General features: G+C 44.2%; 1 protein-coding gene across 11 annotated transcripts in view; it reads right to left on the reverse strand.

Annotated features, from left to right (window-relative positions):
- Window positions 1-26,029, reverse strand: part of shank3a (SH3 and multiple ankyrin repeat domains 3a) — a 171,269-nt gene that overhangs the window by 22,224 nt on the left and 123,016 nt on the right. For all 11 annotated transcript variants that reach the window (XR_013125742.1, XR_013125743.1, XR_013125744.1 and 8 more), the window contains 3 exons: window positions 19,556-19,669; window positions 5,500-5,575; window positions 1,987-2,069 (listed from right to left, as the gene is read on the reverse strand). Coding sequence is in view for 8 of the 11 variants with exons in the window: in XM_076993025.1 (XP_076849140.1) it covers window positions 1,987-2,069; window positions 5,500-5,575; window positions 19,556-19,669 (273 nt within the window). In the remaining 3 variants the exon portion in view is untranslated. The remainder of the gene's footprint in view (window positions 1-1,986; window positions 2,070-5,499; window positions 5,576-19,555; window positions 19,670-26,029) is intronic.

Below are 26,029 nucleotides of genomic sequence, written 5' to 3' on the forward strand. Positions count from 1 at the left end.
CTCACAGTTCATACCTTCTACCCAGGATGGTGCCACCCAAAGACAGGGCACACACATCTCCACACACTCACATGCATCCCATGGCCCTGCTGACCAGAAGCTGAGGTCAGACAGAACTGTGCATTTTGGTTGGGGCTTCACTGCTGGGTGAACACAGTGTCCCTTCAGATCCTTCACTTCAGAATGGACTGAAAGTGTCCTCTCCCAGTACACTCCCAGTACAGTCCCAGTGCTCTCCATTCTCCCACCTTACCCCATTTTGATTTTTTTCTTGGACACCAAGCTTTTTTCACCTAGCTACATGGCCTCAAAGATGAAATTCTGATTGCAGAAATGTTAATAAAATGTAAACAGAATATTATATGAAATGCTAATAAAATAAATAATAATATTAATTCTGAAAATAATGATCACGTTAAGTATGTAACAAATACAATATTTAGTCTGAAACAAGTGTTCTGCCCTTTCCAGCTCAGCAGTGCAGTCACAGTCCTGACCTCTCTGTACCAGCACTGTTTCTGTGGCAGTAAAATTCATTAGTTCCTCTCTTCTTCCTGTGGGAATCCTGAGTTCTGCAAATCTCACAGGAACCCTGTCCAAATGTTGCCCACTATTGTGAAAAACTGAACCCTAACCCTAGTCCAGTCTGTTCTATCAATAGACTCACCTGTTTGTAACATGTCTGTAATTAAAAGCCTTGCAGCCAAGACTGAAGTTGTAATCATGACTCCAGGCAGTGCAGAAAGAAACTCAGACTGCAGTCTGCAGGTAACTAGATGCTGACACCTACATTGTTGTTTTGTACCTAACACAATTCTAAATGAAACCCTGACTCTCAGGTTAAAGTACACTGTGTCAGCTTTGACTCATACTGGATGAATGATCCAGGCATTTCAGGGGAGCATAAGTAATCTTATATAAAACTGCCATGTATACTACTTTGTGCAATCAGTGGCCCAGTCCAACAGAGACACGACCTGTCACGGGGGATCTGGCCTAGCCCAGATATTCCACACCTCCTCAGCTTGTTCACAGACCTTGCCTGCTTTCAGTTTTGTCTTCTATAAGAAAATATATGCTAGGCAGTGTTTAGGCTGGATGAAGCTAGTCACGAACATCCCAACCCTAAAATAGTCTTTAGGGTGCCCAAGGATATGCTATTTATGTGTAAGAGTTCATTTGTATTTAAAGACACAGTATTTGAAATGAATAAATATAAAATCCGTATTTTCCAAAATTTTGTGACAACTACATTTACATTTACATTTAGGGCATTTAGCAGATGCTGTATCCGATTTTTTTTTAGGTCGGCAAGAGACTCTGAAGTCTGAGCATCTAGAACACGGGTCTGAGCATCTAGAACACGGGTCTGGTTCTCAACACTCTGACTGATTAAAACCTTTCAACCTGTAAAGGCTTCGACCGCATTGAAACAGAACACTGTTCTCGAACACTTCAGAATCATCCTGCTAGTGTGCAGCCTGTCAAAGCTTCAGTTAAATGAGCCAGCAGCACTGGCATCCACGCATGCCCCTCCCACTGATCCACCGACACCGACCCACTGATCCACCGACACCAGCACTGACCCACTGATCCACCGACACCAACACACTGATCCACCGACACCAACCCACTGATCCACCGACACCGGCACCAACCCACTGATCCACCGACACCAACCCACGACACCAACTCACTGATCCACCGACACCAACCCACTGATCCACCAACACCAGCACTGACCCACTGATCCACCGACACCAACACGGCACTGTCATTCCATCCCTCTGGCACGCATGAATTGGCTTTCCAGTCATCTTCAACTCCTCAGAATTTTAAACATGCTTTTTGGTCAACTTTAGCACGATCATGAAGTTCTTGAAAGAATTCCATTGAAACTCATAGTGTTCTTGATTGTTCTGGGTTGTTTTCATTAGCACTTTAATACATTTACCAAACGGCTGGTCTGGAGTTGGTCAGTCTTACCTTTGGCTCCACGCAGGACAAAACCAAATCCCTCGTTTTCTTTCTTCTGCAGCACAGCATCCCTCTCCTCAATGATGTAATCACTGGGGACAGGAGACAGAAGGCCAGGCAGGTCAGACTCCTGCATCATGCCCACACAGGAGAGCCCTGCTGGGCCACACAGTGCAGGCCTGCAGGAGGACCCTGTGGAGCTACTCTGCTCCACTTTCCCAGACAAAAATATATATATAAAAATTTAGAAGGAGATGAAGAAGGAAAAAATTCTCCTTCTCCTACTGACAAGCCAATCAAAAAAAGTTATATGGGGAAAAAGTGCAGGTGGGAGTTTTAGTCTCTCTGCATTATTTCATAGCAGACTCCATTAAAGCATTAAGAGATTGGATAAAATGCTAATGTCATCCATTTTATGCTATTAAAAAAGAACAGAGAGGTGAGCATCCATCCCTCTCTCTTTCTCTCTCTCTCACTCTCTCTCTATAACACTGAGCAAAGCTGAGGTTAAAGACTACAGCAGGACACAATATGAGCTGCCTTACACTTCAGCCTGATGAGACATAAAATTGCAAGGGTGCTCTCCCCCTCCTACTCCTCCACACACACACACACACACACACACACACACACACACACACACATGGACACATACACACACCCCAGCACACGCACACACTCACGCACACACACACACACACACACACACACACACACACACACACACACACACACACACACACACACACACACACACACACACACACACACACACACACACATGAACACAGCCCATGCCCCTAAACTCCATCAGCAGCCATCTGTCTAGTTGTGTGGAGATGCCATTGCAGGATCCATTAGTGTTCTCAGCAGAGGCAGGTCTGTTCTTCGCTTTCTCACTCATGTGAGCAGAGTCTCTGTCATCATGAGGATCACCATGAGCAAGATCTCACATCACACAAACAACGCCACCTATCATCACCAGCCTCTGTCCTTTCACATTTAACATCCTATTACAAACAAGATCATAAGAAAACAACATCCTATTAAAAACAAGCTATTCTAAAGATATATTTAACTACAGAAATGTTAAATTACCTAAAAACATCATCAGTGCTGTAAAGTTACTTTTTAAAAAGTTATATATTATAGATAAGCTATTAGGCTACTTTCAATTTGAAGTAATACATGTGTTATAATATGTTACAATATTACCATCTATGCCAGCTTTCACAAAACAAATAAAATCCAAAAGCCCAGAAAAACAGCCCAGAGACTGACTTCATTTGACATACCCCAGAGCTCAGAGCACTAGATGCACCTCTTTCAACACAAAGCATGATTTCACAAAAATCATGTGTTGATATGGTTTACTAATACTGTTTCAATCACATTTATGTAGCAGTATGTACAGAAGGACATGGCAGCTAGGCTAGGGCTAAGGCTAGGGCTAAGGCTAGGGCTGTGCGCCTGTGTGTTGTGTGTATCAAAGCGACAGTAGCGCCCAGCAGGGCCTTTCAAGGCAGCGTCCACAGGCCAACGCACAGCCTCCACGCAGACTACACTTCTGCTGGGATCAGAGCATGGCTACTGTCTTTGTAATGGAGAATTCAAATGATGTACACCCTCCCCTCCAGCCAGACTCTATCCTTCTCTCTCTCTGTCTCTCTCTCTCTGTGACTCTCTGTCTGTGTATATCCTCCTCTCTCTGTATCTCTCTTTTGGTGATCATCACTGATGCATTAGGAGTGACAAGAACATAATTGGGCAGTGAAGCATCAATTAGATCAATTACTGATTATTCTATTGCATTAGTGCCTCAGGTTAAGTAGACTGAGGTGTGGTATACAGAAGATCAGACAGAGTTTGTGTGAGCTCATACTGGGCCAGCCTTACCCTTACAGTGATGCAACAACCACAAGATTACAGACAGTGCAGTGTTCGGTTTATACTGGTTTATGTGCACGGGTACAGTTTTTTTATTGTGAGTATATAGGCTAAGCTATCAGACACTAGCAGACATTAGTGCAGAAATGGTCTTATCTACTCTAAGAGCAATACTATTGAGTAATATCTATTGAGAATGCAATGAATTATACACACAATCCAGTGAAAAGTGGTTTAAATGGGTTTGACGAGGCTGAGATGACCTTTTTTGGACCGTTGCTGTATTGTCTGCAGGTTTATCATCTTCTCACAGTCCATTATGGGTCGCGAGTCTAAGAAGCTTTAATTCTGTTTAACAAGAACTTTAATGAATACTTCAGACAGAAAAGAGTGTAATGCAGCTAAAAATGAAGATTAGCTAGAGGGAGCTAGTTTGCATGATTCCATTAGCATAATGCTGACTGCTCCTTTCATTTGCCTACATTATTAGCATCACTAACATTTATTAAGTGGTGTGTTAAATTTGACATGAGAACGGATGGTGCATTTCTCCTCTATCAACCCTCTTTCAACACCAAAATACAGCTCAACCAGTACACTGACCACTCTTCATCATTGATGTCATGTCAGTATATTTCCACTGTATGTTCACTGCTCACTTTATTAGAAATGTCAACCTTGCATCTTCACTGACACATATTACATTTTGAGGATGTGTTTCAGACTGCAGCCTTGTCGCAGTTTACTTGTCACAGTCACCTCAACCCTGTTCTTTACGCAATAGGTTTTTGTTTGTACCTCAGAACCACTGCTGATCACGTATTATCTGAATGGTGAACCAAAGATACTAAACCACGCAGGGGTCGTCACTATGATGCGAAGTGAATCAGTGTGAAGGGGTGTCATTCCGGAGTGTGTAGACACATGTGAGTGGCAGTGAGAAGGCAGTTTAGCTCACAGTCTGGATCGCTGTTGGAGTCAGGCTGCCTAAATGAAGGAAGATGGATGGAGTGGAGACCCTAAGTTTGACAGAGAGCCTCCTGTTGTTAATCCTCTCCCTGCACGTTTCTACCTAAGCACCCCCATCTCTCTCTCTTCTCCACACTTCACTCAAACTTCTCCACATATGTCTCTGATGGGCTATAGCTTCATACTTCAGGATATTTTGTGTCATTATGATGACTTTCATATTAGATCTCTGGGCTGTTTCTGAATTACAAGAGGGTTTTCTCTTGTGATGTTTGGGCCTGTCTTAAAGTTGTTGTGGCAGGCCAATTATCATAAAGACATTATCATCTGTCAAATAAATTCAGACACGGAAATATTATATACATGATAGAACATGAGTTCAACTCATGTAATAACTCCCTCCAACCTCTAGATGGCAGAAGAATCTTAAGGCAAAAACCAGACACTGATACATTATATAATGCACAGGTTCCTTATACACAGTGGACAAGCATACACATCATACATATTATAGGACGGACACACACACACACACACACACACACACACACACACAAACGCACACACACACAACACACACACACAACACACACACACACACACACACACACACACACACACACACACACACACAACACACACAAACACACACACCTTTCAACATACCTATAAGAGGTAAAGTTGTCATATGAGCCCACAGTGTAGTGTCTGAATAGCCTCTTAGTACGGTCCTCTCTTGTTTCTGAAAGAAAATGACAAAGCACATTTTATATTATGTACATGTTAACATTAAATATTAGATTAACAGAACCATTTTGAATGTGCAGGTGTGTGCAATCTTGTCTTTCAATCAGTATTTATGCAGATGTGTGCAGTGTGTACAGTGTGTGTGTGTGTGTGTGTGTGTGTGTGTGTAGAGAGAGAATTGGCTCATTAATCCTCAAGTAGTGAGTCTGGTTAATAGGGCCGGTGTCTTAAGTCTTGCTAGATTTATGTGATTGGACTTTGGGTTGGAAATCGATGCACTGCTTCCTACTGAAGGACAATCTGCTGACTACACACACCCACACACCTACACACACCTACACACACCCTCACACACACCCACATCAACACCAGTGGTGGACAGTAACAAAGAAAATGTAGTATTTCAATTTTTGTAACTTTTAACTTGAACTCCACTACATTTCAAAGTCAAATCTTCTATTTTTTACTCAACTACCTTGTGCGACCTCCAGGCTCGCGTGTTCATTAAAAAAGTAACAAATCAAAAGAAGCGGGAAGCACGTGCACCAGTCAGCGTTCGGTTCAAGGGCAGCGCAGCAGCGTAACGGTGAGAGAGAACAGATCCCCACATACAAACGGACGAAACTGTAACTCCACACTAAACCCAGGGAATTATCTGAGAGAAATTACGAAGTAGTCGAAAAGAAAATTCACTCCTTCCTTTTCAAGTGTCTTCTCTGCCTGCTTCAATCTGATAAGATTTGTTCTTGTAAGAATTCCCCATCCTGTCTAAGGAAACGCAGAGGTGAGATATTTTCATAGTTCTACTGGTCATCTTGGAGCAAACGGTTTCTTTGTGTTTGTTAAAATAAGTCAGACACTAGCATTGTATACATGTAGCTACGTAGGCTATTAATAGGGTGTGGTTGCTATTGTGCAATTGCTATTACACAAAAGAAAACTGCCTTCGCAATACACTTGGCATGTAAAAAACAAATTACTAAGATAGTAATGGAGCTTCCAGCTAGCTAAATGCATTGATATTGTGGAAATAATAAACATGTGAACAGCACTTTACATTAGAAAACAAATTCTATTTTGACAGGTTTTACACGCAGAGCATGGTGCTAAATATCAGAGCCTTTACCTTTACTTTCAGGACTTAAGTACATTTGAAGGCCAATACTTGTACTTTTACTATAGTAACCTACACCAACACAACCACACCCACACAGCAACATCCACACCCACACAGCCACAACCACACAGCCACATCCACACCCACACAGCTACATCCACACAGCCACATCCACACCCACACAACCACACAACCACATCCACACATCCACATCCACACATCCACATCCACACAACCACATCCACACCCACACAACCACATCCACACAACCACACAACCACATCCACACAACCACACAACCACATCCACACAACCACATCCACACAACCACATCCACACATCCACACCCACACAACCACACAACCACATCCACACAACCACATCCACACAACCACATCCACACCTACACATCCACACAACCACATCCACACCCACACAACCACATCCACACAACCACATCCACACATCCACACCCACACAACCACATCCACACAACCACATCCACACCTACACAACCACACAACCACATCCACACCCACACAACCACATCCACACAACCACATCCACACCTACACATCCACACCCACACAACCACACAACCACATCCACACAACCACATCCACACCTACACATCCACACCCACACAACCACACAACACAACCACATCCACACCTACACATCCACACCCACACAACCACATCCACACAACCACAACCACACCCACACAACCACATCCACAACCACATCCACATCCACAACCACACCCACACAGCCACATCCACAACCACATCCACATCCACATCCACATCCACAACCACACCCACACATCCACATCCACAACCACACCCACACAACCACATCCACAACCACACCCACACAACCACATCCACAACCACACCCACACAACCACATCCACAACCACACCCACACAACCACATCCACAACCACACCCACACAACCACAACCACACCCACACAGCCACAGCTAGACCCACACAGCCACATCCAGACCCACACAGAATACACACACTCTTTTAATTGTGACTCACACAAGCCAGCACAGGTATCTTTTGTGCAAAGAGACTCATTTGTAAATATGCAAGTGGTTATTGAGCTCAGTTTTCATTGGCATGACAATAAAAGGCATAAAACTGCTAAAGCATGAATATTCATTTCTATCATTCTATCATCATTCTATTGAATGGATGATGCATTACTTGTCCTATCTGTATTTTATATAACACACAAGAGAAAATCTTAGTTATATCTCATTGCAATCCGAACAAACATAAAAATACAGATTATCCAATACCACTTAATAAACTAAACATGTAATCTCAAAATCTGTTAATAATCTAATTATGCAATATAAAATAGTCAGCTCAGGTCTCTGCAACCTGTAGTGTGATCTCTGTCACTGCAGAGGTGAGAAGGTTTGGCATGATTTAGCATTTTAATGATGACAAGAGAGGAATAAAAGATCAGACTGAGAGAAGGGGAGGGACATAGACAGAGAGAGAGAGATAGATAGAGAGAGAGAGACAGAGAGAGAGGGAGAGAGAGAGACAGACAGACAGAGAGAGACAGGGAGTGAGAGAGAGAGAGACAGACAGAGATAGAGAGGGAGAGGGAGAGAGACAGATAGAGTGTGTGTGTGTGTGTGTGTGTGTGTGTGTGTGTGTGTGTGTGTGTGTGTGTGTGTGTGTGTGTGTGTGTGTGTGTGTGTGTGTGTGTGTGTGCAGGCTTGTGTGTTTTTGTGCATACATGTATATGACTGCTGCAGATTGTGATTCTGGACCTTCCCAGTCCTTCACCCATGAGCAGTTACAGAACTATGCATGGGGGAATTCACAGATAAGCATTTAAGCAAAGTAATGTGTGTGTATATGTGCATGCTCTTCCCATCTGCATCCTGGGCAAGAGTAATGCAGTCATTCATCATCTTCAGCAGGGCAGAGTGAGGGGGAGCAGGTTTATATCCCAACATACAGAGCACTTATCAATCGACAAGAGAGCTAAGTCATCATACATACCTGGATGAATTTTGTATATTCATTCATTACATTACATTCTCTTTTTATTGGCATATTTTTGGTAACTGCTGTCATTCTTAATCTGAGGGATAAGTGGCAGTCTCAGGATTAAGGACTGAGATTAAAAGTTCCTTCAGCACAGCTGTGACTCGTTCACACCAGATGGCAAAAAACATGATCATGTGTGTCATGATTCAGGTCCAAAGACAAATATGTAGGCATTTGTGCACACACACACACACACACACACACACACACACACACACACACACACACACACACACACACACACACACACACACACACACACACACACACACACAAACACACGCACACACACGCACATACACACACATGCAGAAACACACATACACACACCTAATTCACAAGCAGCTAAGCAACTTTCTTCCAGTACACAAGATGACAAGAAAAGCAGCAGATGATAGCTTATTTGTAACTTCATAAAACACCATTAGCAGCCAGGATTTACGAACAAATCAAAAAACATAAAGTCTTCAACATCCCATTTCAAATCATACCCAGGTAAGCCCCTTCCATCACCCTACTTGAAAAGGTCCATGAGTAATCCTCTGATATGAAGGAAAAACTAACCCACAGGGAATAGCAGCCTAGCTACAGGTGACATGGTTTTGTAAACAATTATTCTGAGTCAGTCATTTATTTGATAAGCCCACGCACATATTTTAGGGTGTGAAAAACTACAAAGTTCACACCTGTAAACTGTTGCTCATATCTCAATAAGAACATCAAACATTTTAGTGTGAGATGCCTCAGAACTCAGAATCTGCTATCCAAACTATACATTTCAGCAAAACATGACTTCCACATTATAGTAGTGACCCTCTCACCTTTTCCCATATTGAGTGTGAGTACGAGTGTGTGTGTTAAGCCTGTGCACTGTACCACTCTGAATGGACAAATGGTAAGGATGTGGAATTTGTACACAGGAGAACACCTGTCCCTCTATCTCAAACAATTCAGCAGGCTGTGGGGATCTGCATCTGCATCTCCTCATATCCACCACTCAGGCTCACCAGGAGTCGGATCCATCCGTAACACATGACAGTCCTGGGTTGAGCACCACAAGTCGTCTGAGCATTCCCGGGCTTTTCACTGCAGTGGCGCACATGGGAAATGGCTCACAAATCATCATTGTTCCTCAGATAAGAGGTGTGGGGACTCTTGTGAGCCCCTGAGCAAGTGTGAGATTACTGGAACAGCCGGAGCCAGTGTTGCAGACCCTCTGACATGCTCCAGTCTGAGCTGATCTAGAAATCAAAGCAGCCTTACAGGCTTATTAAATGATGAAGATCAAGTATCCATCAATTTTAAATTTTTTTATTAAAATTCACACGAAACATAGCATCGCCAGCCAGTAGAGAAGTATTGCTTGTCAGTCAGTACTGAAATTCAGCACTGCACTTCTAAGATTTTATGATCATTTGAAATGTATGATCATATCACCATGTTGGTCCATGACAAGACACAGTAATAAATTTAAACATTTAAACAATTAAACATATTCTTAAACATGCAATATGAGCCTGCAACTGCACATTTCATAGTCACTTTATAGAGACTTCATAGAGTAATTAGCAATATTTTCATTGGACTTCTCACTGTGAGCATGCCGGGTAAGCTATGCTCATAATGGGGGGGTGCGTGGGCGTGGGTATGATGTTGAGTGGGGCCTTTAACTTCAGTAAGGAAAAGAAAATCATCAATCATTTTTAGTTTTCAAAACAAAACTTTCCACATGGATACTACAAAAGTCTTCTTCCTGACACACACACACACACACACACACACACACACACACACACACGCACACACACACACACACACACACACACAGGCTGCAGAAAATGGGTCAGAAGGATGGGGCTAGTGGGTGATTCTTCTCCATGGTTGATAATACTGTTCCGTCTCAGAGCCGATACTGATGTGATTTCTGCATCACCCCTTTCCTCTCACTGTATGTCTTCTCTATCTCTCACTCCATACTTCATTTTTACTTCATCTCACACTTCCTGTTCCTCCTCCTCCCGGCCTGCGTGTCTCTCTGGCCCCTGGCTGCCCCGTGCTGGGGTCGCCCACATTTTATGCTGAGACGCAGGGACGGACTCGCCAGGTTTGGACTCGCCAGGTGGACTCAGTGCGTGAGAAACAGCCATTTCTCCCAAGTAATAACAGGGCAAGTGTGAGAGGAGGGCACTTGGAGTTGTGGTGCTGAGGACACGAGCCAAACGCTCCTCTCCCGTAAGGAAGAGATGAAGAGGGTAGTTTTTTCTCCAAGAAAGAACTCCATGTCTTATTTGGTAATAATAAGAAACAAACAGAAGAAGTGCATGTGAGAGTCTGTCCTCGCAACATACAGACGTATTCTGTGAAAGACCTCGGCCCGGACAGTTTATTCACCTCACAAGGGGATTTAGCATGGGCATAAACCTGGCGCCCCAGGTCAAATCTAACTATTATACTGTATATAACGATCACTGACAATGCAGAAATACAGCACGACCAGGCGGTGGGTGTGTCTGTGGGGGCATGTGCATAACTGACCCCCACCACAGGCCAGACCGATATGTCATCCAACATGCCGTCACGGTAACACTGGAGGCAGAGCAACCTAATAAAACACAATCAGGCCAGAACTGTAGAGCTGCAAGCTGTGACAGTGAGTTATAACCCAGAAAACAGGGGCAGACACAACAACACCTATTATGGTGCTGTTGTCTGGCATTAACCACATACTCACCCAAGATACACAGTACACACCAACACACACATGCTCACATTCACTCTCATGTGCTACGCGTACAAAATTGGCCTCAAGAGCAAAACTCTTTACCCTGTTCATATTTTTCAGGAAACAGCACAAGTTGCATTGATCCTGTTCACTGGTCCAAAATGGGTGTTTATTTTTGACAGTACCATACAGAACCAAAGAGTTTGTAATGTTATTGCATACCAGAATGACTGAGTCATTGGCTAGGTTGTAGTGTCACAAACTATTTCACTTGGCTTCTTTACTGTCAGTGTGTTTGAATGAGCAATTTATCAAATGCTTTTAATCTTCTGGCTGAGATAAAATGTCGGCAAAAAAGCGGAGAAAAATGGAGAGAACGTCACTAAAGCCAGAATATCTTCTCTTAACAGTTAGATTCATAGAATGTTAAGGTACTGAGAGACCAATCAGCATGAAGAAGCTTCCAAACTACTCCGCTCCAGTAAGTCCAGATGGTGGCTCACGCATGTCTCGGGTGGCTTAAATCTGTACCAAGACTCAAATAACTGGTGATTAGAAAAATATACCCAAAATCTATTTATTTGAGCTCATTGTATTCTCCCAGGTTGCAATCCCAGGTTAAACTACACGCTTGTAATGTGCAGAGCGGTGGACCAGTGTCACTCCCAGTCCACACCATGCTCTTGTGCATCTCTCTGAGTGGTAACGCCACTGCTCCCTGTAATGTCTTTATACAGAACGGAAGTCAACCTGATGCCAGCCGTCCTTTCTTAAGCAAACCCATGGAGTTCCAGCCTAGTTAACCAGAGCATGAGCAGATCACAGTTCTGATCTACAGCCTTTCTGTAAGCACTGTGTTTACAACCTAAGGAAACAACAAGCTTAGTCATTTCCACACATTTGTGAACACTAAGACCTAAAAATAAACTCATGCTATTACATTACACCTGCACAGAGTGATGCAGTGGAAGAGGAAGCAGTGAAGAGAAAAAACTAAATATTACACATATCTCCTCTCATGTATCACTTCATCTGATCACTTCAGCTGTGAGGACTTAAAAGATAAAGCGATGAGAGTTTTCTATGCCATTAAATGAGCCGTTCGATTTGAATTAGCAATTAGAACCTGGCTCACAATTTTCCATTCAGTCTGGGAACCACTAACCAATCATGAATTTGAAAGATGGGACAAAACCCTCCATTGAATCCTTGAATACAGAGTTCTGCAAGAGTATCCTCGGAGTCCAGAGGATACCAAACAATGCATGTGAGCAGAATTAGGCCAATACCCTCTATTTCTCTGCATTCAAAAAAAAAGAACCATCAATTTTAAGAATCACCTATTAAACAGAAATCCCAAGCCATGAGAGCCATGAGATAAACTCTGAAACAAGTCCTTTCAACTAGTGCTGGAGCTCCACACTGCTGCACATTGGAACAACACTAACACGACAAACAGACAACGGCCAACACAAAAAAAACTGCTTGAATTACTGGACTGAAACAGCCAAAGGGCTTCAGTGCTCTCTGTTCCTCACAGGGGCAGATTACAGAGAATACACAGGGGCAGATTACCTGAGTACAATAACTAACACAGTGACACAGTGGCACAGTGACCCACAACACACAGAGAATACACAGGGGCAGATTACCCTAGCACAGTGACCCACAACACACAGAGAATACACAGGGGCAGATTACCTTGGCACAGTGACCCACAACACACAGAGAATACACAGGAGCAGATTACCCTAGCACAGTGACCCACAACACACAGAGAATACACAGGGGCAGATTACCCTGGCACAGTGACCCACAACACACAGAGAATACACAGGGGCAGATTACCCTAGCACAGTGACCCACAACACACAGAGAATACACAGGGGCAGATTACCCTAGCACAGTGACCCACAACACACAGAGAACACACAGGGGCAGATTACCCTGGCACAGTGACCCAGAACACACAGAGAATACACAGGGGCAGATTACCCTGGCACAGTGACCCACAACACACAGAGAATACACAGGAGCAGATTACCTTGGCACAGTGACCCAGAACACACAGAGAATACACAGGGGCAGATTACCCTAGTACAGTGACCCACAACACACAGAGAAGAACTCTGAGCACTTACAAAGTAACCACAGCTGGGTAGAGACAAGCAGACAGACACACCCGACTGCCCAAACTGCAGTGCCTCTGTGCACACTGTAGTCAAGCTACAGCTGAGACACAACTACCCGTCCTACTCCCCTGTAGTTATTAATATACAAGGCACATTAATTACAGATCCCAAACACTTCACAAACAATTTAAAACGCTGGATCCAACACTCCATGCTTGTCACAGACAGAAAGACTCAAGTCATCAGTGATACACCACATTAGTCCATATTGCTCTGTACAGACTGAAGGGAAAACAGACACTGAGGAGGAAGAGAGAGAGAGAAAGAGAGCGCTAGAGCAAGAGGGAGAAAGAGAAACAGAGGGGGGACAGAGAGAGAAAGAGAGAGAGAGAGAGATAATGGTGGGGAGCTTTGATGTGGATGCTGTTTTTACAGAGTACAGTGGGCAGTTCTAAACTTCATTACTATTAATAACACTAACAGCAGAGAGCCACCAGTGCTCTTTCCATCCTGCTGTCTTTGTAATACAGCTCCCCAAGCAGAACCACAAACACAGTCCAGTGATAACCGCAGTCTGTGTGTGTGTTTTTCAATGAGATATAAACTTTGTAAAACTGAATAATTTGACCAGCACTAACATGGACTTTCCATTCAAAATACACTTATGTTCTAAAGTTGGTGATCTAATTGTACTGAATGTCAGAATCAACTATAAAAACAAAATAGAGAAAGAGTCCCTCAAGTCACATTTTTGTGTTCGGTGTATTTTTTAAATGCTAATCAAATCATGTTGAACTTTAAGATAGCATGATACACTGAATCATTTCCTAAAGGATTGTAATTAGTATTCTCAAGTCAGAGATTTTTGTTATTTTAGGTTAAACAGTTAAGCATTACTTATACTTTCATACAACATAGTAGAAATACTTTTATAATTTAAACAAAGTGCATGTTTTTGAAAGCTTTGAAAGTTTTACAAGTAGCAGGAGGCCTGCTGTACTGTTTGGGTGAGACAGGTCTTGCTGTACTGTTTGGGTGAGACAGGTCTGCTGTACTGTATGGGTGAGACAGGTCTGCTGTACTGTATGGGTGGGACAGGTCTTGCTGTACTGTTTGGGAGAGATAGGTCTGCTGTACTGTATGGGTGAGACAGGTCTGCTGTACTGTATGGGTGAGACAGGTCTGCTGTACTGTTTGGGTGAGACAGGTCTGCTGTACTGTTTGAGTGAGACAGGTCTGCTGTACTGTATGGGTGAGACAGGTCTTGCTGTACTGTATGGGTGAGACAGGTCTGCTGTACTGTTTGGGTGAGACAGGTCTGCTGTACTGTTTGGGTGAGACAGGTCTGCTGTACTGTTTGGGTGAGACAGGTCTGTTGTACTATATGGGTGAGACAGGTCTGCTGCACTGTGTGTGTGAGACAGGTCTGCTGTACTATATGGGTGAGACAGGTCTGCTGTACTGTGTGTGTGAGACAGGTCTGCTGTATTATATGGGTGAGACAGGTCTGCTGTACTGTGTGTGTGAGACAGGTCTGCTGTACTGTATGGGTGAGACAGGTCTGTTGTAAAGTTTGGGTGAGACAGGTCTGCTGTACTATATGAGTGAGACAGGTCTGCTGTACTGTTTGTGTGAGACAGGTCTGCTATACTGTATGGGTGAGACAGGTCTGTTGTACTGTATGGGTGAGACAGGTCTGCTGTACTATATGGGTGAAACAGGTCTGCTGCACTGTGTGTGTGAGACAGGTCTGCTGTACTATATGGGTGAGACAGGTCTGCTGTACTATATGGGTGAGACAGGTCTTGCTGTACTGTATGGGTGAGACAGGTCTGCTGTACTGTTTGGGTGAGACAGGTCTGCTGTACTGTTTGGGTGAGACAGGTCTGTTGTACTGTATGGGTGAGACAGGTCTGCTATACTATATGGGTGAGACAGGTCTGCTGCACTGTGTGTGTGAGACAGGTCTGCTGTACTATATGGGTGAGACAGGTCTGCTGTTCTGTGTGTGTGAGACAGGTCTGCTGTACTATATGGGTGAGACAGGTCTGCTGTACTGTGTGTGTGAGACAGGTCTGCTGTACTGTATGGGTGAGACAGGTCTGTTGTAAAGTTTGGGTGAGACAGGTCTGCTGTACTATATGGGTGAGACAGGTCTGCTGTACTGTTTGTGTGAGACAGGTCTGCTATACTGTATGGGTGAGACAGGTCTGCTGTACTGTTTGTGTGAGACAGGTCTGCTATACTGTATGGGTGAGACAGGTCTGCTGTACTGTATGGGTTAATCTCTTCTGCATTTGCCCCTTTTGCCCCCAAGTTGGGTTCATTTGACAGACCTCCATATACTCACTAAAACACTTGGCACACCATTTAATAAACTACCAGAGGTATGAAACTACAACAGATATTAAACAGATCTTAACAAAGTACAGGCACAGTGGGCACAAGCTTAGCCATAGTAAAGGGCAGGAGGAATGTTGGCTGCCGGGGGAGATAAGAGTGGGGAGGAGGTTGAGAATGGGGTGCAGTCTAATCTTCACCGTGAAGGAAAGCCGGCCAGAAGGCCCTTCAATGAAATATCACGAATAATTGTACAGTTCGTTCAGTTCACCCAGTTAACAAAATATTAGGGAAAGTGCACTATGGCCCTACATGGAGCCACCCAGGGTGAGTCAACATGGTTAACTGTGTTCTTATGTCAACTGATGATACATATTTATGTGTTAACTTGTTTCTGGTACTCATATGTATTGGAATATATGTATTATGTATCTCCACATGTACTATACTATACTATACTGTACCATTGACAAAAATACAAATACATGATGAGCAGGAATTATGCTTGCTACATATAATTAGGACGTTGTTATACACATTGTTATTGCATTGCCAATCATTGTGTAATTGGTCAGCAATGCTACACGTGAAGCAGCCATGCCAATAAAGCCCATTCAAGTGGACCTGATCATGAGTGAGAACATGCAAAAGAGACTAACAGAGAGCACTGGAACAGAGGACTCAGTGAGGGAGAGAGAGGGAGAGAGAGAGGGAAAGGGGGAGACAGAGAGGGTGGGAGAGAGAGAGGGAAAAGAGAGAGTGAGAGAGTGTGAGGGAGAGAGAGAGTGAGAGAGAGATAGGGAAAGTTGGAGAGAGGGAAAGGGGGAGAGAAAAAGAGTGTGTGAGGGAGAGAGTGAGAGAGAGAGAGAAAGGGGACAGAGGGAGAGAGAGTGAGAGAGAGTGTGAGAGAGAGAGGGAAAGGGGGAGGGAGAGAGAGAAAGAGTGAGAGAGGGAGAGAGAGAAAGAGGGAGAGAGGAAGAGATAGAGAAATAAAGACAGATCAGCAGATCAAAGTAGAAAACAAAAGGAACAAATATAGAGAGACACTGTAAAGGGAGTTCCTGTAACTAAAACCTAAATGAGACTAAATATAGAACACCCTCTATTGGAATGATTCACAGAAGAATGAGTCATCCAGTGACAAGTGGGAGCAGGAAGGGGGGAGGGAGAAAGAGGGGGAGAGAGAGAGAGGGAGAGAGAGATAGAGAGAGAGAAGGAAGGACTTCCCTGCTGTACATTTGTACATTGGTATTCAGGTCTCTATCCTCCCTTACAGTGACACATGACTTTATTCATTCCAGACATGCACCATGCATCGCCTCTTTTCTCCATCACAGTTGTCCCACATGACACTACAGCACCTGCATTAAAACAACTGCTACTGCTACAGACAATAGGTCAACTAGAGAGATACCACAGAGAGGTAGAGATGGGAACAGAGGAGTGTGAGACAGAGAGAAAGAGAAAAGAGAAAGGAAGAAAAAGAGGGCAAAAGATGACAGAGGTAGAGAAGAAGGAACTAGTGGGGAACTGATGAATGAATGAGACCACCAGCACACAGAATCATGCAGGAGGCCTTGTTTGGGCAAGTTAATTGTAAACAGGATGGTCTTCCATGCTTCACTGAGGCAAAACATATTGCCTTCACTGTCAAAGAGCTTCCTTCTGTTGTCATACGATACATACACAAATATGCAAGCACAGACAGGCACAAATGCAGAGAAAGACGAATGTATAGAGCTGTCCAAGGTCCTGCAACAGAGGCTCACTGAATTAATACTTAGGAGTAATGTACTGTCTACAGAGACTAGTGATGGTAAAAGGGAACTGTCCAGAGAAAACAGTGCTTAAATTAAAACTGAGAATGCCTGGTGTTACATACTAAATCCTGGAAAAGGTATGGACTTTGGGGCTTATGAAAAAAGCATGGGAAATTTTTTTTAGATATTCAGCATCAGGGTCTAATTTTTATCAACCCATTTGAAAGAATCATAAGTATTCAGATATGTGCAGTATGATATGGACAAATAAATAACTTTAGACAGTGACATTTGTGTTTTTAAAAGTGTTCCTTGTGTGGTTTTAAGTCTGGGCTTCTTAATTATGTAATAATGTAGTAATAATGACTGGAATGGAAATTTTGACCTTCGTGTCACTTGTGCTGTGTGTGTATAAGCATGTGTGCTTGTGTATTTGTTTGTGTGTGTGTGTGTGTGCATGCCTGTGTATGTATGTGTGTGTGTGTCTGTGCATGCATGTGCATGTGTGTGTGTTTGTGTGCATGTGCATGTGTGTGTGTGTGTGTGTGTGTGTGTGTGTGTGTGTGTGTGTGTGTGTGTGTGTGTGTGTGTGTGGTGTATGTATGTATGTGTGTGGTGTGTGTGTGTGTGTGTGGCATAATAAGAAGAAATTGTTTCCAAAAGGAATAATGTGAGCGATTACAATTCAGCGTTGTCCAAACAGCCAGGCTGTTGCTATGTTACTCACCTTAATCCCTAGTTAGTGATCTTTTCCAATCCACTTGGCGAACATGAATCTATCACACTAAAGAGATTGTTTCTGAAATCATTAAGTCTTTGGTGTACAAAGTTTTTTTTTTCAAAAGCTCAAGGGTAATGCACAACCTTTTAACCTCCTCTTAACGGAAGGTATGTGTGAGTGATGGTACCAGTCAGATCTCAGTCGTGTGACTGGCAAAATGATGCTGGAATGTTCCATCTATCTTGCACAGGTTGCATTTAAATGAGATATTTAATGCAGCCAGTGGAGAGTGGTGGGAAACAACCAAAACAAGACATTTACTGAGCCCTGTGAGTGGAGGAACAGCCTTGTTTACTGAGCCCTGTATGTGGAGGAACAGCCTTGTTTACTGAGCCCTGTGTGTGGAGGAACAGCCTTGTTTACTGAGCCCTGTGTGTGGAGGAACAGCCTTGTTTACTGAGTCCTGTGTGTGGAGGAACAGCCTTGTTTACTGAGCCCTGTGTGTGGAGGAACAGCCTTGTTTACTGAGCCCTGTGTGTGGAGGAACAGCCTTGTTTACTGAGCCCTGTGTGTGGAGGAACAGCCTTGTTTACTGAGCCCTGTGTGTGGAGGAACAGCCTTGTTTACTGAGCCCTGTGTGTGGAGGAACAGCCTTGTTTACTGAGCCCTGTGTGTGGAGGAACAGCCTTGTTTACTGAGCCCTGTGTGTGGAGGAACAGCCTTGTTTACTGAGCCCTGTGTGTGGAGGAACAGCCTTGTTTACTGAGCCCTGTGTAAAGGAACAGCCTTGTTTACTGAGCCCTGTGTGTGGAGGAACAGCCTTGTTTACTGAGCCCTGTGTAAAGGAACAGCCTTGTTTACTGAGCCCTGTGTCTGGAGGAACAGCCTTGTTTACTGAGCCCTGTGTGTGGAGGAACAGCCTTGTTTACTGAGCCCTGTGTGTGGAGGAACAGCCTTGTTTACTGAGTCCTGTGTGTGGAGGAACAGCCTTGTTTACTGAGTCCTGTGTGTAGAGGAACAGCCTTGTTTACTGAGCCCTGTGTGTGGAGGACCCATGTTCTAGCGTCTGTGGGGAAAGTGAGCTGCTGTGTTTTATTACTTACCTAGACGAGGGTCATACTGTCTCATCTGCACCTCCTCCACACAGTCTGCAGGGAACCAGCCAGTCCTCCCTTTCACAGTGCCTTCCCAGAAGCCCCCCTCTCCTATACTCAACACTGTGAGAGAGAGAGAGAGAGAGAGAGAGAGAGAGAGAGAAAGAGAGAGAGAGAGAGAGAGAGAGAGAGAGAGAGAGAGAGAGAGAGAGAGAGAGAGAGAGAGAGAGAGAGAGAGAGAGAGAGAGAGAGAGAGAGAATTAGCAGTGCTGAAGTGAAAACAACTTCAACTAATAGCTGTTTAGTTTAGTACTATATGAGTGGTACTGGACATAGATGAGCAGTGTGGTGTGGAGGGGAGAGAGCACATGTCCAGAGAGAGGTAGTGAGAGGAGGAGGAGGAGGAGATAGAGAAGGAGGGAGGGAGGGAGAGAAGGAGGAGGAGGGGATTGAGAAGGAGGGAGGGAGGGAGAGAATGAGATACATAGAGACAGGGAGACATACACAGAAAGAGAGAGACAGAAAGAGAAAAAGAGAGACAAAAAAAGAGTGACAGACAGACAGAGAGATACTTCTGTCCATGCTTCTGTTAACTATAATCATAACACAGCTATTTAAATGAAGTAGATATTAAAGATTAAATAAACTGTTAACAGTGAGTGCATCTAACTCTGTAAAAATAGGCAGAACAACAACGAAGAGAACAATCTTATATGTGTGAGAATGACCACACCGAAGTGGCTAAACCAACAAACCACACACACACACACACATGTTCAACTGCTATAGTTCAGCTTTGTAGTTGCTAGGATACCACAGTTTTAAAGTATAAGGGCATAAATGTGTGTTCATGGATGCATGTCTATATATTTAAAATGTTCATCAAAAATAAGATGTGTGTGGTTTTCTTCATGCCCCATTACATTTCCAGATCAGTGAAAAACAACTTCGATAGCACCAATCAAGTAATCACACACACATACACATGCGCACACACACAGAATTTGAGTTTCATGCATTCAGTCATTTGACAGCAAAATGAATGCTTAGATCAGTAATGTTCTCAAATTGCACATTGCAATGTACAAGCTTTGTATGCAGAAGTCACCACTGCTTTTGTCCCCTTGTTTCTCTGTCTGCATGTTTTCCGTGTGTGGTTAAGGGAGCCGTGTTAGTCACTGCTGTAAAATCATCTGTGAGGGAGGGTGGACTTCACTCTTCATTGATGAAGAGGAGTCATAACCCTCCATTAAACTTCTCCTATTTTCCTCTATAGATAACAACCCAATAGCCTTTACTCTCTTTCTCTGTCTTTCTCTCTCTCTCTCTCTCTCTCTCTCTTTCTCTCTCTCTCTCTCTCTCACACACACACACACACACACACACACACACACACACACACACACACACACACACACACACACACACACACACACCTACACTCACACACACACACACACACACACACACACACACACACACACACACACACCTACACTCACACACACACACACACACACACACACACACACACACACACACACACACACACACACACACATTAAACACACACACCTTTAACACACACACCTACACTCACACACACACACACACACACACACACACACACACACACACACACACACACACACACACACACACCTACACTCACACACACACACACACACACACACACACACACACACACACACACACACCTACACTCACACACACACACACACACACACACACACACACACACACACACATACACACACACACACACACCCCAATATTTGCTGTAGATAATATTGCTCCTCTTTCACTAAGGAGGTGAACAGTCCTTCATTTGTTAATCTGTTCCAACTGTATCACAGCAGTGGCCTCTGTAATACAAATAGTGGAATCAGTATTTGAGAGCTCACAGATTTCTATGCTGCCTGCAGCATTAACCTGTAATTATCTGCTGATGTCCATGTTTAATGTTTTTGCAGTATCTTGTCGGATGCAATTATATATATTTTTGTCAATATAGTCTAGCTATGTCATTTTAAAGTGCTTTTCTCCTGTTTGGTCCGTGTCATACCCAGCATCAATAAAGACTCTGCCAATGACCCTGTTAAATAGAAACATATGAATGCACACTCACTAATGCTCCTTTTAAGATAACAACAATCTTGTTTTCTGGCTTAGAGCCACTTTTGCTACTCCACTATCATATGATGACTGCTAATTTTTCATCTAAATGCAACCAATTATGACCCAACTTTTAATCAAGAGATATGACGTTCCGCATGCAACATGGCTTGGCTTTAGGAAGTAATCTAGCCTGCAGTACAGCCATTTCATTATTCCATTAGTGCCACGTTTAAGTTGCAACGGCGATGGATTTGCTGTTAGCCGGCTGGTTTGAGAATTGCGTTCTCTCAGGTTCTGTTAAAAAGCATTTCAGTCACACGTAAACAAAAGTCCCCATATGTTTATAGCTGGAGTCCACTGATCTACTGTGCAGCAGGACACAAAGGGCTGAGCCACACACGAGCCTCTCATCTCTCTGACTCCTCTCTGACACATTCCAGTTGCTGAGACCTTTTAGGGGTTTTTTCATTGCTGTATGGGTGAGTGGCTACAGGAACTGTTCTTCATTGTGACTGACAGCGAGAACCTCACTTCACATCTACTGGCGGCACCATCCATCCCACTTTAGCTGCAGTGACTGTAGCTCTTCCCACAGGGCTGCTGCACTTCTATTGGCTTCATAACCAGCATTCCTAGCAGCCCTGTGGTTTGAAGTGGTTGTGGAAGTATGTGAAATTCCAGCATAGAAGTCTTAGAATGCATTAAGCAGACTTGTGTGTGTGTGTGTGTGTGTGTGTGTGTGTGTGTGTGTGTGAGTGTGTGTGTGTGTGTGTGTGTTTGTGTGTGTGTGTGTGTGTTTATTTGAGTAGGAGACCAGTGTGGTGCCTGATGGTTGTCTCCAGTCGTGGCTTGTGCTTGGGCAGGACTGGCGTATTGGAAGCTGGCATCCACTAGCGCTGGCCGAACAGCACCATGGGAGAAAACACTGGCCAAAGTCAGAGCCCAACTGTGACCCAGCAACCCAGGCCAAGCTCGCCACAGAGGCGCTATGATGACAGATCAGGGTGCACTGACGTTGCTGAAGTAATAAATCCCGTCACATGTTCTGCTTGATTTGACAACATAAACAGACTCAAATAGTAACATGGCCAGAAAACACTAAGCAACCATGGTTTCCATGATGACCAGTGATCAGATGTCATTAGAATGGAATAACTGTGGTATTTAGTTAAAAAAAAACACTCCTGTGCTCCTCTCTGGAGTTGTCTACACCTCCTGTCGCTTTCTCGGCTATTACACCATTTTGTCTCCGATATTTATTCTCATGATGCATGTGAAATTAAGCATCTTATTTATTCCTATGATGCATTTACTAAATATGTTAAATATACGATTTATTGTGGTAATTAGCCACCGTTAACAGCCCTGTCGACTGCAGAATGTGTGGATAAGTGCCAGCAAACATGTTATTCCAAACTCCAAAAGTAGAAAATTAACAAAAGGCCTAGTCACAATAATACAAAACTGACTGAAAGAATACTAAAGAGATTTGCTAAAGAATTTGCTCCTGATATGTGTCAAAAAAGTCACATGATCACATACGTACTGTAAGGTATCGTTCAGGATAATATCAAAGTCTGTTGTTTGGAAAGATTGTTCATATGACACGACACGTCCAAAAGACACGAACGGTGCCGCAGACGGCCACAGAGACGAGGAAGTGTGTGAAGTAGAGTGTGGAGAGTGTGAGGGAGAACAAATGAAGTGCTGCTACGGGCTGAGAGACAGAACAGAAGAAGAGAAGAGAAGAATGTGAGGAGCCGGCATGCAGAAGGACAACAGGAGTGTTTCTCACAGCGACTCCATCCCATTAAGGTTTGGCTGAGATCTGAGCAATGCTGAGAAGCCTTTGCTTACCCTGATGATTTTTTTTTCCTCCAGACCAATTTGTCAAAATTGTGTGTGTGTGTGTGTGTGTGTGTTTGTGCACTCCTGAACTGTATTTATACCTGTGAGTAAAGTCACTGTCTGTCAAGCAATCAGCCCTGCTAACATGCTAATTAAGTGTGTGTGTGTGTGTGTGTGTGTGTGTGTGTGTGTGTGTGTGTGATCTGCCACTTCCCTTATTAACTAGGCTTGTGTAATAAAGTTTAAGCTGAGTGAAGGAACAGCTGGTTGGCTAGTAGTTCATATCAATCATGCTCCAGTTTGAAAGTGGGTCGGGCTGGTCTCCCTGACACTGCATAATACACTGCTCCCTGTGATAGGTGCCCTACAATCTAAAACATGTCTGTCTGGGAGGGTAGAACCTACATGACAAAGTACCCTGTGCCTCACCTTAAAACGCCCTGATCACATTTCCCTAAAAGCACCATGGTGTTAAAATCAGCCATCAGAGAGTGTCAACACGCAGTGACCTATGGGGTCAAACTCATTGCTGATGGGTAACCTCAACAGCTCTTAATGTGTATGGCCAGAAGACTCCTCCAGAAGGACATATCAGCACAGCAACACGCCATGGAGCAGCAGAATATTCTCTAGGCAATAACGGAAGCTTATGATTATGGCCCCTTGTAAAACATAAAGAGAATGCATGGCTCTCTAAAGACCTGCACAGTCTCAGCTGGGGCATCTACTCCTCGGGACCCATTACCTGCCTGTTCACCATTGTTTTTGCCCTGCTGTACACACATTCATCAAAAAGCCATTTCCAAATGGAATACACTTGGAGAAATGGAGAAAGCAATAAAGTGGAAATGTGTTTCCCGAGGAGCTACACCATGACACCATCTCACATCAGATGTTAGCAGAACAGCGCAGAACTGCTGCGTGTCACACCGGAAGTCCAAAAGCTAAAGGACGCAAAGTGGCATTTTCCAGCTGTTCCTTCTGCTGGTGTGTCGGAGGAAGGGGAGACGTTCCTGCGTGTTTCTCCAGACAGACGAGTCCTCCAGACTCCCACCACACACCTGCATCAGCTCCCAGTACATTGCACCCACAGACGTTTCCCATGCATGTTTCCTCTGCAACCATGGGGAATACGCCTTTCCAACATGAACTATGGCAGTTCTGCTGGACTGTCATGGTTTTACTCCTCATGCCCTGCTATTCTTATCTGGAATATGATGACTGAGGAACGGGGACACGGTTATGTCTCGCTGGACAAAATCCAGGTGTGTGTGGTAAACAAATCTGACTCCTCGCTCCTGTCTATTCTGGATTTGCAGACTCAACCCCAGAAGGACATGAGTGAGATTCTGTAGCCGCCCCTGGAACAGACGTGCGTACGGGGCTCAGTGTGGAATTACACACTCAGTGTGAAAGAGGAAGAACTGTTGAATCAGTGGTGTGGGCTAAGGGGAGCAGAGAGTGTGTGTGATAAGGGCTCGTGCGTGTGATAAGGGCTCATGCGTGTGATAAGGGCTTGTGCACGTGATAAGAGCTCGTGCGTGTGAAAAAGGCTTGAGCATGTGATAAGGGCTCTTGCGTGTGATAAGGGTTTGTGCGTGTGATAAGGGCTTGTGCGTATGATAAGGGCTCGTATGTATTATAAGGTCTTGAGCGTGTGATAAGGGCTCGTGCGTGTGATAAGGGCTTGTGCGTGTGATAAGGGCTCGTGCGTGTGATAAGAGCTCTTGTGTGTGATAAGGGTTCGTGCGTGTGATAAGGGCTCGTGCGTGTGATAAGGGCTTGTGTGTGTGATGAAGGCTCGCGCGTGTGATGAAGGCTCGCGCGTGTGATAAGGGCTTGTGCGTGTGATAAGGGCTCATGCAAGTGAAAAAGGCTTGTGTGTGATAAGGGCTTGTGTGTGTGTGTGTGTGTGTGTGTGTGTGTGTGATAAGGGCTTTGGCATGTGATAAGGACTTCTGCGTGTGATAAGGGCTTGTATGTGTGATAAGGGCTTGTGTGTGTGTGTGTGATAAGGGCTTGTGCGTGTGATAAGGGCTTGTGCGTGTGATAAGGGCTCGTGTGTGTGATAAGGGCTCGTGTGTGTGATAAGGCGCTTGTGTGTGTGATAAGGGCTCGTGTGTGTGATAAGGGCTTGTGCGTGTGATAAGGGCTCGTGTGTGATAAATGCTTGTGCAGGTGCAGGTTCAGGTTGTCTAGGACGGCGAGAGGCAGGCAGGCTGTGTGGAGAGTAAGTCTACATCCTTCTTGGAGCAGCACATGGGCCTGGGCTGACATTGGCCAGCACCCATCGTTGCCAGGCATTGCCATAGAGAGCAGAGTGTGTGAGTGAGTGTGATGAATTGTGCTGGGATCATTTGTCACTGCGGGTGTTCTGTCCACATTCAGGTCATCTGGAGGAGTCATGCAGCCACAAATGACACAAAGTGGGAAATATGTGTACAGGAATCACTCCTGATATGTTTATCATCACTTCACTAAATGCCATACGGTCCA

This window comes from Brachyhypopomus gauderio, chromosome 2, assembly GCF_052324685.1.
Source record: "Brachyhypopomus gauderio isolate BG-103 chromosome 2, BGAUD_0.2, whole genome shotgun sequence".
In the NCBI taxonomy this organism is placed as follows: domain Eukaryota; kingdom Metazoa; phylum Chordata; class Actinopteri; order Gymnotiformes; family Hypopomidae; genus Brachyhypopomus; species Brachyhypopomus gauderio.